Raw genomic sequence first — 12,437 nt, forward strand, 5'->3', positions numbered from 1 at the left:
ATTCCCTGGTGCTCTACGCAGCCGCGTACTTGGCGTATGGGTAGGGACGGCCCGTGTGCCCAGGCCCCTCCCCATCTTGAGAACCTCTGAGCTCCTGTATCCACATCTTTCTTGCCATCTCTGCTATCCCTTCCTGTGCCGCACCATGCCAGTCACCAGCCCCTTGTGCCACAGCCTCTGGCAGGAGCGCTGCCACCACCTGTAGATGCTTAGAGCAGCTTTAGGTGCAGGATGGGCCAGATCCATTGCGACGCTACTGGCCAGATATTTAAAAGCGCCCACCCTGCCCTGGCACCCAATGCATGCAGCTCTTCCTGTCAAAGCACGCCACCTGGGTGCACCCCAGGCACATCGCTGGGTGTCAGTGCCAGGTGCTGCGGGATCACTGATTGCTTTTCTGGGAGGGGCGGGTGGGCACATGTTGTGAGGATATAGACAGTAAAGAGGACGGTGCTCAGATAGTGGGGTGGGGGTCTCTGTAAGTAGCATCAATAGACAAAGGGTGAAGTCTGCCCTCTCCAGAGGCCGGTGCTCCCGCTGCCAAGGGAGGGCTTTCACCTGAGAGCTCGGCTCCTGTCCTTTGTCCCTAGCTAGGCACATTCCAGCTCCCCCGGGCTAGGTCAGCCCACTACTCACCTCTGTTTCAGGAGTTTCCTGGGTACAACCAAAGGAATCTGCTCAAGGTCACAGCTCCAAGGAAGCAATGTGGCTAGGTTTCTGCCTGGTACGGGGGAGCACTTGGCTGGACAGCTGTTGAAAGCAGATGCCATGCTTAGAAATTCGCACTGCTGTGCCCAGAAGCTGGCTCCCATTGGTTCCCAGGCAGCCGACTCTCTGCCTTGTCAGAAATAAGGCAAGAGACTTTGACTGGATTCCTCCATTATCTTTGCCAATCTCCCACTGTTGTGCACAGCTGGCAGAGAGAGCAGGTTTGCTGGCTGGGCTGAGTTCAGGGACCCAGAATGTGCATCCAGGCAAAGCAGACCCCTCTCTGCCTCCTGAGTGCATTTTTGCACCGGCTATTGGTGCCAGAGCCATTTGTTAGCTTTGTGAAAGGAAAATCTGTCACCAGCTGATCGTGGTAAGAGCAAAATCCTGCCTCGAGCTGTAGAAGACCTGTGGTTTTTGAGTTCCCAAAGCCAGATGCAGGATTGCCCAAGGGCAAAAATGGCGGGAAAGCACTGTACGCCCGTCCAGATCAGCACTAATGTGTGGGTAAAGCTAGGGGTACCTCCCAAACCGAAGGGAGAAATGAGGTGCAGTGGTCAACGCGGAAAACTTGGCTTCTAGCCCAGACGCTGCAAGTGATTCACCTTGTGACCCGAATGTGCCTCATTCTCTTCCCAGCCCCACTGTCAGTTTGCAGGTGATGACATTTACCTCTCTTGGTAACGCCCTGGGAGGACTTTGGGTGACAAACAGCTGACATGTGCCCTGTATTATTGTGGAGAGGAATATCCAGCCAGCCAAGGAGAGGAGAACTGATGAGATGTAGATTGCAGACAACAGAAGTGTTGGGCTGGGGAGGGAGGGGTCTTAGGACCTGGGGGCTTCTCCGCAAGCCCCAGAGGAATGGTAAACTGGAAATTGCAAAGGGTTGGGTAGGAAAGTATAGTGCCTTTCCTAAAATGTTTAAGAGGCCAAAGTCTCTTCAGAAGCCGAAGAATGCCTCAGTCTAGTTCTGTGCGCTCGCAAGGCTGCTGATTGAATTGCTGTTCTGCAGCAGGAAACTGTAATTGCCCGTAGAACTGGGCTGTTGCACTGGGTTGGCTGGCATAGAATCCAAGCAGCATAAAGTATGGCTGCTTTGTCTTTATAATCACTAATGATTAGTAATTAGTGATGCTGCCTGGCTGGGGTGCCTGGCGCTGCCTCTAGGAAAAGCGTCTTAAAGCACTTTACAGCCCTGCCGGAGTTAAGGCTCACGGCCCCTCAGGGTGGTAAGTCAGGACTGTTTCCTCTATTTTACAGCAAGGCAAATGGACAAGACTTTTCATAGATTCCAAGGCAGGAAGGAGCCACTGTGATCATCTGCTCTGACCTGCTGCATGACACAGGCCAGGGAGCTGCCCCATATCCTCCCTAGAGCAGAGCTTTCAGACAAACATCCCATCTTGGTTTAATGGTGGTCTGATGGAGAATCTACCATGCCCCTTGGTAAATTGTTCCAGTGGGTAATTGCCCTAACTGGGTAAATGACTTGCCCAAGCTAACGCAATCAGTTGGTGCCAGAGCTGGGCTGCTGCCCGGCCGGTAAGCAGTGCTCCCCAAATGCGAGGACATAGCTGCACACAGGGAACGCTGACATTTCTTCACCGCTGATGGCAGAAGCCCAGAGCCTGGCCCATGTTTAAGCTCCTAACTTCAATGGTAATCAGTGGAGCTGGGCCAGAGTCCAGCCTGCGAATATTGCTTACCTGAGCCTTAGGTGAGACTGCTCCTTGTCTCGCTGGGCTTGCAGTTTGGCCAAGGCATCCTGTCCGGCTCAGCATTACCCCCACTAGTGCACACCTCAGACTGTTCAGATGCGTTCGAGGACTTCTGAAGCCGGCAGTTAGACAAAAGGAGGGCTCTGTGCTGCCTCTGTCAGGAGACAATGTAGCCAAGTAAAATAAATATTTTTCCTTTCTGGTTTAAATATTCTGTGAACACAAAAGCTGCTGCACAATGTACTTTGTTTCCTAAGATAATTCGTGTCCCTTTCGATCTCACAGTCAAACATTCAGTTCTCAAAGGCCCCGATGACAGTTCCTCCAGGAAGATGTTGTCTAGTGGGGATTGTTTTGTGCAGTGCTGTTTTTATTCCTCTTAAAGAAGATTAAAAGGGGAAACTGGCAGAGACTGTGTTAATGAAAGGCACAGTGCCTTCATCGAGGCCCATCTGCATACATTAACTCCATAGGCATGGGAACTTAGCACCCCCAAGTTTTATGTGGGGCTCCACTTCCAACCCCGTATGCTGGGTCCCAGCCCCGTGCCTCCGCTTCAGGCCCTGAACCCGGGGGTCCTGGCCCTGCACCTGGGAGTCCCAGCCACTGGCCCTGCGCCTCCATTTCTGGCCCCGCACGTGGCCGAGGCGTCCCAGCTGCCAACCCCACACTTGGCCCCAGCTGTGCTGGCCCCCTTACCCCTGTCCAGGTCCACTCCCCTCCCTCAGGGATGGTCCCAGCTCTTAGGGAGGGGACAAACGGGGTCAGGGGACTGGCTTTCAGCACCCCCACTATTTAAAATGGTCCAGCACCATGGAGTAGCTCAGTTTTAATTTTTTTATGGTGTCTTTGGTTCTTCTGAGAACTCCTTAGACTAGATTCAGGATATTAGCACCTACCGCCGATATTACTGGGATTGGGACTGTAGAAATGCCTGGGATGGATGGATGGACATAAGTTATTTTTGCATTGTTAAATGTGATGAAGCTTTTCTGGGATGTGGTTATGTAAGAGTCACTGTGATTGCTGTAAGGGTTGATCTGGGCCATACCTTGCATTAGCAGGACTCCAGCAGCTGTTGGTCTCTGGCCGATGGTTTCTCCCCATGGGGAGCAAGTTGTGCAGGGTCCATTGAATCTTTTATTTAAAAAAAGTTGTCACCTAGAAAGTTTACAGGTTTCCCACTTCTCTGGACAGATTGGCAAGGCAGAAATAATAAACCACTGTGCACATCGACTAGTTCTAGGTAGTAAAACATAAACCTTCATGTGTATCAGCATCTAGCAGGATAGCAAGGCTCAGGGCAGCTGCTGCTCAAATACTTTTCCTTTGGGCCAGTTGTAGCAGCTCTGACTCCCTCTCCATCTAATCCTGATGCTTCTTGTCCCTGCTCTGGTTAATCTGGGGCCATGTCAGCTCGGCGACACTCAGGAGAACGAAAGTGAATCAGCTAAAGGAGTGAAGTCCATGTGCATAAGTTAAATCTGGTTAAACCCCAAGTAAAGTGACTGTAAGCCTTGTTTACACTGAAAAGTGTTTTATGGTATAGCTGGATCAGTTGAACTATATAGGGAAACCTCCAAAGGGAGATGCAGCTTAAGTGGCAAAAGGGAGCTTTGCTGGGCTTGCTAGGGCCCAACAGACTGAGCCATGCCAGCCAAGACGACACTGGGGCAGCTGTGCTGACTGCAGGGGTGTGATTTTTTCACTCTCCTAGCTGACATAGCTATGCCAGAAAAATTTTCTAATGTACCAGTGAACTAAGGCAATTTTACTCCTGTCTTAGCACATCCAGCTGGGGTTTAATGTGCTTTCATTTATGTGCATTGGCTTCACATTTCTTAATTTGCCTTAACCTTCCTGGGTGCCCCTGTGCAGTTCTGGGTAAGTGCCTGAGCCCAGGACAAGTGATTCTCTGGTACAGTGCAGCACCGCTGTGCAGAGTCACCACCTGCTGTGCTTCCCGGGGCAGTGTCTGCACTCTTGGGATCCGCTCACTAAATCCCCTTGAGGAAGGAAATATAGGAGTTGGGGTCCCAGAAGCACGTGCAGCAGATGTATAAATGGAAATGTTCTGTCACTCTCACACTTTCAGGCTAACCTGCATATTAACAGTCAAACTGACCCCCTAGGCAGGTGCAGTATTTTTTCTGCAGGGAACCCCTGATGCAGCCTCCGCTGCCATGGTGCAAACAAGAACTCACTCGTCAGGCCTGCAGGCTGTACCTGTAAGAGGCGTTGCTTGACTCCAGTAAGGAGCGAGTGCGTGAAACCGAACAGCTCCTTAAAATGTGCATTGCCCCTGGAATTGCTTAGCAGCCCCTCTTCAACTGGGAAGCTTTGCACGTCCCTCTGCACCGCGCATCTGACCTGCACAAGGCAGCGCGTGTCTGAGAATCGTGCGCCGCTGCTACAAGAGACACTTTTCGGTTTTTCCCTTCCCCCTACGAGTCCTGCTGCAGTGCTTGAGCCCAGGCAGTGAGTTCTCCACCGACTTGGGGGCTGCTCCATGTCTTGGTGCCCAGTTTCAGGAGGGGGGAGCCTGTGCACATCGGTGCTCCCACTACCTGCTGCCTCCATTTGGCTGGTGGCCTGGAAGAGAGCAGGATGTCTATGCTCCTCCTCATGTGGCTTGACAGCTTTGCCCAGTCTATCTAGGTACGTGTCTGGCACCCAGCCCCCAGTATCTGAGCACCACTCAGCACGGCATCCTCATGAGACTCCATTGATTTCCATGCTGTGCTTTAACGGCACAGGCTGGCTTGGCTCTGAGGAGCCTCAGCTGCCTGCTGCCCTCACGAGGAGAGGAGGGTTCACTGTCCCCACCAGGTATGGCAGCATCAGTAGCGATAAATGGCTCAGGGTTTGCTACCCAGTCATGCTGAGAATGGTATGCCCTGCTAAGGGCTTGGGCGATGCCTAGCACCTGTGTCTGCCTGCCCTGGCTAGAGTCACTGCTGCTTTCCCAGGGGGATTTAGAGACCTGGACCTAGCGGAGCAAGAGCAGAATGGCTGCTTGGCCTAGTGCCACCTTCTGCTGCTCAGCTAGGCGGGCGGGCAGCAACCTGGGCGTCTGAGTTCGAGTCCTGATTCTGCCCCTGGGGGATCCCAAAAAGCCTCTCAGGGCCTCTGTCCCCTCGTCTATGCACTGACTCTTGACCTGCTTCAGAGGCATTCTCTTATCTCTACCAGGGAGCCCCTGAGAAAAGGACCCCAGAGGCAGCTGCACCAGAGACAAGTCTAGGGAACTTGCAATGCTTGGAGCTGATCGGGGAGCTGGGCCTCTGCTCTCATCTCTTCCCTCTAAGCGTTACACCTGTAAGGGATGATCTGGGTCAATGCAACTGTCTGGCACCAGAGCCCACAATGCTGGGTGTATTATCCAGGCTTGAGTGAGGGAGAACCACCTTGGGACAAGCTCAAGGTGCTGCAGGTGTTTCAGAGGCTGGGTGGGGTCTCACTCACCAGAAAGGGAGGAATTAGTTGTATTTCATAGGCAGGTTAAGTGATTTATCTAGAAAGCCCCCAGCAAAGATAGGATTAGAACCCTGGAGTCCTTTAAAGCTAGTAGAAATGCACGCGCAGACACATACGCACTCCTGTCCCAAGCTGTCACTTAAAATCCACAGCCCAGCACCTTCCATACACTGTTAAGATTTGTGTAGCAGCCTCTCTGGTGCCAAGAGCAGTTCCTGTAGCATCCCCCAGGTGCCTGCACGACTCAGCTTTGCAATTCTCCTGGGCTGAAAGGGAATGAGGAGCCCCCTCTTCCAGCCTGACAAGCCCTCTTTCACGCCCCCGCAACTACATCCGGCCCAACAGGCAGCCCACTGCAGCTGGCCTGTTCGTGCGGCTGCAGTGCTGTGAAGCACTGGGCACAAAGTCAAGTGCTTTCCACCACACAAGACATACAATAATGCCCTAGCTCTGTGCTGCCTGGCTGACCCCAGGGCCGCTCTGACACAGCACAGCTCCTGGGTACATGGCCTGGTCAGCGAAGGGTAATCTTCAGCTGTACGTAACTTCTGGGGGCTGGCTGACGTCAGCAGAAGCAAATCGAGGCCAAGTGAGGCAAGAGGCCATCCTGAGGCCGACTCATTAGGCCTTGCGTAAAGGCAGCTCCAGCGACAGCAGCCTTGACATTTCAGCCTAGACTTAGCCTGGTGCTGGTGAGTGTCCAAGGGGCAACAATCCTGCCCTGGCCTCTAGGGGGCACTGCAACAGATTTGCTCCAACTCCTGTGCCAGCCAGACCTAAAGTTCATCATGAATTATACTGATGACAAGCCAGGAGGCTAATGACTTTAGAAATCTATTAGCAACGGTCAAAACAACAAAAAGCAAAACATCACACACAAAAATTTGAAATAACTTGTTTCATTTTTTGAAATTTGTATTTGAATGTTTGTGTTTGTCTTCCATGGCTGCAATAAGAGAGATTTTAAAATGAATTTTTGGGTCAGTTTAGTCTCGCTCCCACATTTATTTAGATTTTTTTTTTGGCATTTTCTTACTTTTAAAACGATAAAGTTTCAACGCAAACGTTGCCAAACTGCTTCTGTGCAGAATATGTTCATGATGAAAAGGGGCTGTTAGTTTTCTTGTTTGAACATTTCAACCAGCTGTAATGATTATTAGCCACCTGATGATAGCACCTCCAGGCCCACACTGAGCCACACGGTGAGAGCCAGGGTCTGCCCATAATGTTCACATGCTAATGTGACAAGAGTGCTGAGAAAGGCTGTGCCGTTAGTTTATTTTGCAGAGCGCGTTCTGAGACCCCAAACAATGATTGCCTTGCCTAAACTCGTGCTGGAAATCAGTACCAGAGCCAGGGACTGTACCCAGCGCGTCCAAGCAGTGGGCCAGGACTTTAACCACAAAGACAACCTTCCCCTCAAGCGTCCATCCTATTTCTGGCTTCTCTGTGATTATATTGGCATCATATTCAAAGCCACTCATAACCATGATCTTTTAGTAGCCATCTATTTTGCTCAAACTGCCTAGGGAAATCAATTAAACTAGCTCTATAAAATTATTAGCAGCAGATACAGTTTCTAAGCAAAGCTATAGCACCAAGTAAGATTAAGACCATTAAAATGGAAATATTATGGCCAACTTTTACAAAAATATTTAAAGCAAGATTATTGCAACATGTGAGGAGCTAAAATTCTCTTAATTTAGAGCGGGACCCAGCTGTCAGCTACAAAGCTCCAGTCCCACTAGACATTCTTGTGGCCTGCCCCACTCCTTCCCCCACACCTCCACCTGATATCAAGATGCCTCACAACAGGCTATTCCCCTGCTAAGAACACAGTTCATGCTGAGAGGCCACACGTTTTTCCCAGTAATGAGCTCCTGCCCAGCTGTACAAAGCTACACATTAAACTGAATAGTCCACAGCGATTCATTACACCCCATTACGTAGGGAGGGGTGGGCCAGGCAGTTCACAGATTTGTGCAAACAATAAGTAGTGTCTTTTTTGTCTTGGCAAACAAGAGCTCCACATCCTCCATCTCGTCAAGTGATGGCTTCATTGTTTCCCCGTGATAATTTCATTATTCCCTTTGAATACATTGTGTATGTTGCTAAGCCACACATAGCAACAAGTGTCTGCTTGTCTCCATGACCCACTCCTTCTGTGATCAATAATAAGCAGCGCTAACAAATCACAATATCATTAAATAGCCTTAAAAAAATCATAATCTATTAATTTGAGGTATCAAAAGCTGACTGGACATCTGACTGATTCCTAGCTGGTCAGGAAAACAACCAGTGGGAATAAATACTGGCAAATACGTCCAGCAGAACTCCCAAGGGTTCAGCCAGCCCAGTAACCTGCTGCACACACTGTCTAGCACCAGCTGCTTTAGACTGGGGTATAAGAAGGCCCGTGCTGGCCAGCTAAGGACTCGCTTGCCAGGAGAAAGGTCTTCCCACCAACTGTCATTCAGAGGTTGCTTTGTAGCCCAAGGCAGGCAGGTTTATAGCCATCACAAAGCGACATCATCGCCCATGTCATTATGGCTGTTCTCATTCCTATAACTGTGTATGGCGCTTGCTGCAAATCCTGCTGAACACATGGCCTCTGTGATAACCTGTGGAACTCACTGCCAAGAGGTAGTTGCTGTGGTGGTTTTTTTTTTAATAGTCCTTTCGCTCAGTGAAAAATTGTTGCCTTTTAACTTCATTGTTATGCAAAAAAGTAACTAACAATAGCTCCCAACTGGTTTTCGCTAAACTGTAATTTTAGTGACCTCTAGGCTGTTATGAAACCTCTCCTCTTAGCCAGGGAGTCTACCTGGGGTGGAGGTTGGGGGGGGGGGGGCGGAAGTGGCTGGGGGAGGGGGATGTTGAGGCGAAACAGGGGCAGTAGCAACTGACCAAGCCAGGGGAACTGGCTGTGCAGTAAGTCTAGATCCATAATCTGGTAAAGCTTTGGGTTTTCAGGGCTCCTGGAAGCTTTGGGTTTTCAGGGCCACATTTGTGCACCAGATAAAGCTAAATGCCCCTGCTGTTGCAGCAGCTGGTGCTGCCCCCCCCTCCCCCGAGTATGTGAGTAGCCCAAGCCCCATCTCTAGCAAAGTCCAAGCCAGGCATGTCCTCAGTGGGATGTGGAGGCTCTCTGCGCGCTGACTAACGCACTCTCTCCTCGGATTTAGGGTTCTGAGAGGAGCTTTTCCAGGTGACGCCCAGCCCCCCCCCCCAAGCTCTCCAAACAGAAGGCAGGTCCATGGAAGCCGGGCGCAGCGGCCATCTTGAGTTCCTCCTGGAGAGCCACAGCGTCCCACATCGTTGAACTTGTGTTTTTTTTTAATTTCTGGCACGTGCAGCTAAAACCAAGGCAGGCCTGGGGCATCCTGCCAGGCAGGAGGAGTCCTGACTTGCTCCTCACTGACCATTCATACGTGACCTGCTTCCCTTGTACCTGGTGTTAGCCCTTCTGCCATGGGCGGCAGCCACTCCGCTCTGGGCCTTGGTTAGGTAGCACCGTGCTGCTCTGCTAGTCTGCCATTAAACTGGGAGGGACAAACTTGGAAAGGTTCAGCTAAAACACCCACCAGAAAGGCGTTTTTCCCAACTGTGATTGGAACTCTGTTGATCTGGTGAGGCTAGTGAGCAGAGCTACTCTCCAGTCCCCGGCCGGCTGGGTCGTGTCCCCCAACGAGAGGTGGGATTGCAGCCCCTTTCCTCACTTGGTGCATGCCCACTGAGTAATCAGAGAACTGGAAGGGCCTTGAGAAGTCACCAAGTCCAGCCCCTTGCACTGAAACAAGACTACACCAAGCTAGCTGTGCTACTGCCCCACTTCCCAGCCAGCTGCTAGCTCTGCCAGCTTTCCCAGCCTCCCAACTCTTGCCTGATAAAACAGCTAAAGCTCATAGGATTTCCATACAGGGGCAAAAGCTTAAGTGATTCATTCCATGAAAATACCATGCAGGGCTCTGGAGAGGCTGAAGGCTCAACATGAGACGATTAGAGGGAGGTGGCACGTCGTGAAATGGTGGGTGTAACAGCAGGACAAACTAGGTGTGTCTAGCTAGAATAGTATTGTTTCTGGCTCACTAGCCTGGGCAAGACCCAGTACTTCAATGTTGGTTCTGTCCTTCATGCACTAACTGGGCTGGAGGCAAAGGGAAGGAAAAGGTTATGTGCTCCCCTTACCACTCACTCATGTCATGCCTGAGCATGGCCCATTAAAAGGCAGCACACAAAGTAGCCCTCGCAATGCACTAGCCCCCTCATGTTCTGTACACACAATAAAACTTTCCCTCCCCTTAACTGCAATGCTTGTACATTAGTCTCGCATTAGCCGGCTTTTTATTAGTGATGCTGCTGCTCAACCAGACGTTCTGGGCTTGCTGCAGGAATCGCTTTGTGAGAGTCTCTGGCCTGTGCCTTGCAGAAGGTCAAACATGGGCCCCCTGGCCTTACCGGCTATGAAGGGACTGTATTGACCACACCTCCCAGGGCCGCGCCAGCCCATCAGCTCAGCACTGTTTCGCCAGCTCATGAGTCAGGAACGCAGTAAAGGCTGTACTGCAGTCAATGGGCTGTAATAGTGTGTTCCTGAATTGCTGTACGGGCCCCAGGTTGGTTTGCTAGGCCAGCCCATTGCTAGAAGGCTGCCACTTCGCTGGCGTCACTTAGCTCACCGATGTGTGGCCCAAACAAACAGCAGCACTGAAGCCTTGTGGGGGGTCTCCCTGAGACAGCCCCTATTTTGCTCTAATCGCAGGGGGCTTTATGTGCCCCCCCCAACCTCTTCCATCCCCTTCCTAACATTGCTACACGACAGTGTGCTTAGCCCCTCAGCGGATAAACCTCGCCTGCCAGCAGCCACAGCCTGAGCAGAAAACTGCCAGGTATGTGGGGGCAAAGGCCTAAGCGCTCCCCCCTCCCCACCCCGCCCAGTTAGTGGAGAGCAGGTGAATGTGTTTGCCAAGACACCCTTGTGCCTGGCCTCTGAGATGTGTAGGCTGTTGGAGACCAGCAGGGTCCTTTCCTGCTCTGCTGGAAAGCCAGGGGCTTGTAGAGGAAAAACAACAACCCAAACCTGCACGTGCTTTGTCTCTTTGCATGGCTGGCATCCATGAGCAGCCAACACCATGAACTGCAGACTAGGCCATGCAAGGGGTGTGCACAGCCAGACCAGCCGAAGTGCTGCATTGTAAAGGACCGTTTGGCTGCCCACCACTGCCCCCAGCAAAGAAGGCTGATGCACTGCGAGGCATATGTAGTGTTTCCATCACCCCCCCCTGCAAGGGCTAGACGCGGGGTGCCTGGGAAACAGGCACTCTGAGACAGACTGTAGCTGGGTTGGGGTTTTTTGTTTGTTTGAGGGAGGGCGGGGGTCATTTTTAAACCAGCTAATTTTAATCTCCCTGTATGCTAGATTGCTGAACTATAGTCATTCCTGCCCTAAAGGGCCGTAACAGCTGTCTAGTGCAGCACTGCTCAGAGGCAGAGGCTGTGTTATCCGGCTCTCGCTGGGCTTTGCAGCAGAGGGTTGCTGCTCCTGTGTGCTAGGCATAGAGCACATGTGCGCTTGGTATCAGGTTTGCTGAATATTAGGGCTGAGTAAAGGCTGATTTTAAAGACACCAGGCTCTGTGGTTTGTCATTGTTTAGCCTCATGAAGAGTCACGTCTTCAAGCATCATTACTGCATGTTACTATGTCATGGGTTAACAACAGGCTAGGCAGGCATTCAACCCACTCCAGCTTTACCGTCAAGGAAAAGCTGCCACCAGGCTGTGGCTGACACCTGTGGACCTGGCCCATTTTGCGTGTCCAACAGCCAACTAGATATGACACTTTGGTCCCATCCAGCCCCCGCAGTCGCTGTTACGTGCTGGCTCATGTGCTACGCTAGCCCCCAGCTGAACAGTTTGCTGAAGCTATTTAGTCTCTGCTCAGTAACACAGATAATCACCACTAGCCATTGCCACGCACTGAATGGAGCTGTACCGGCCGTAGAGTCAGTGCTGGAGTGGGCCGAATATCCCGTCTCAAAGGCCAGCTGAGCCATGGGCCCCGCTTTTCAGAACCCTGGCAAAGTAACCAAAAACTTGCCCTACACAGGGGTTACACTGCGCATTACCAAGCACTTTGTGTAAGACGCAGGCCTTTCTGGCTAATGGCCCCCTCCTTCCCAGCAGACTGTGGTACAGAGGAGCAACTTCACTGTGTTTTATAGGCTCTGATGCAACAAGGCATGTTAAGCATGGGCTTTGCCCCACCCCCACTCAGCAAAGCAGGGCTTTAAGCATGTGCTTAGTTGCAGTCCTGAATCAGGCCCATAGAGGCATTATTACCTAATTCGTTCATCTGGTACCTGGATAATCCCAGTGCTGAGTGAAGCCCCAAGGTTCAGGCAAACTGAGAGCCGGGACCTGTGTGGCTCCTTGGACCCAATTCAACCCTCATCTCTAATTTATTCTTCCTAAGGATGCCAGCTAAGTTACACTGCAAAGGAACCCCAGGCAAGTATCATCAGGTTTAAGCAC

At 51.5% G+C, this 12,437-nt stretch overlaps 1 protein-coding gene across 8 annotated transcripts in view; it reads left to right on the forward strand.

Annotated features, from left to right (window-relative positions):
* The window catches only part of ADGRD2 (adhesion G protein-coupled receptor D2), a 95,665-nt gene extending 84,135 nt beyond the window's left edge, over nt 1-11,530 (forward strand). For 7 of the 8 annotated variants that reach the window (XM_030535622.1, XM_030535623.1, XM_030535624.1 and 4 more), the window contains one exon: nt 9,092-9,153. In XM_030535622.1, the coding sequence (XP_030391482.1) occupies nt 9,092-9,099 (8 nt within the window). In that variant the 3' untranslated portion in view covers nt 9,100-9,153. Of the gene's footprint in view, nt 1-9,091 lie in introns of all 8 variants that reach the window. The other variant, XM_030535621.1, reaches the window with a different exon arrangement.
* The last annotated feature ends 907 nt before the right edge of the window (nt 11,531-12,437 follow it).

The sequence above is a fragment of the Gopherus evgoodei genome, chromosome 16, assembly GCF_007399415.2.
Source record: "Gopherus evgoodei ecotype Sinaloan lineage chromosome 16, rGopEvg1_v1.p, whole genome shotgun sequence".
Taxonomy (NCBI): Eukaryota; Metazoa; Chordata; order Testudines; family Testudinidae; genus Gopherus; species Gopherus evgoodei.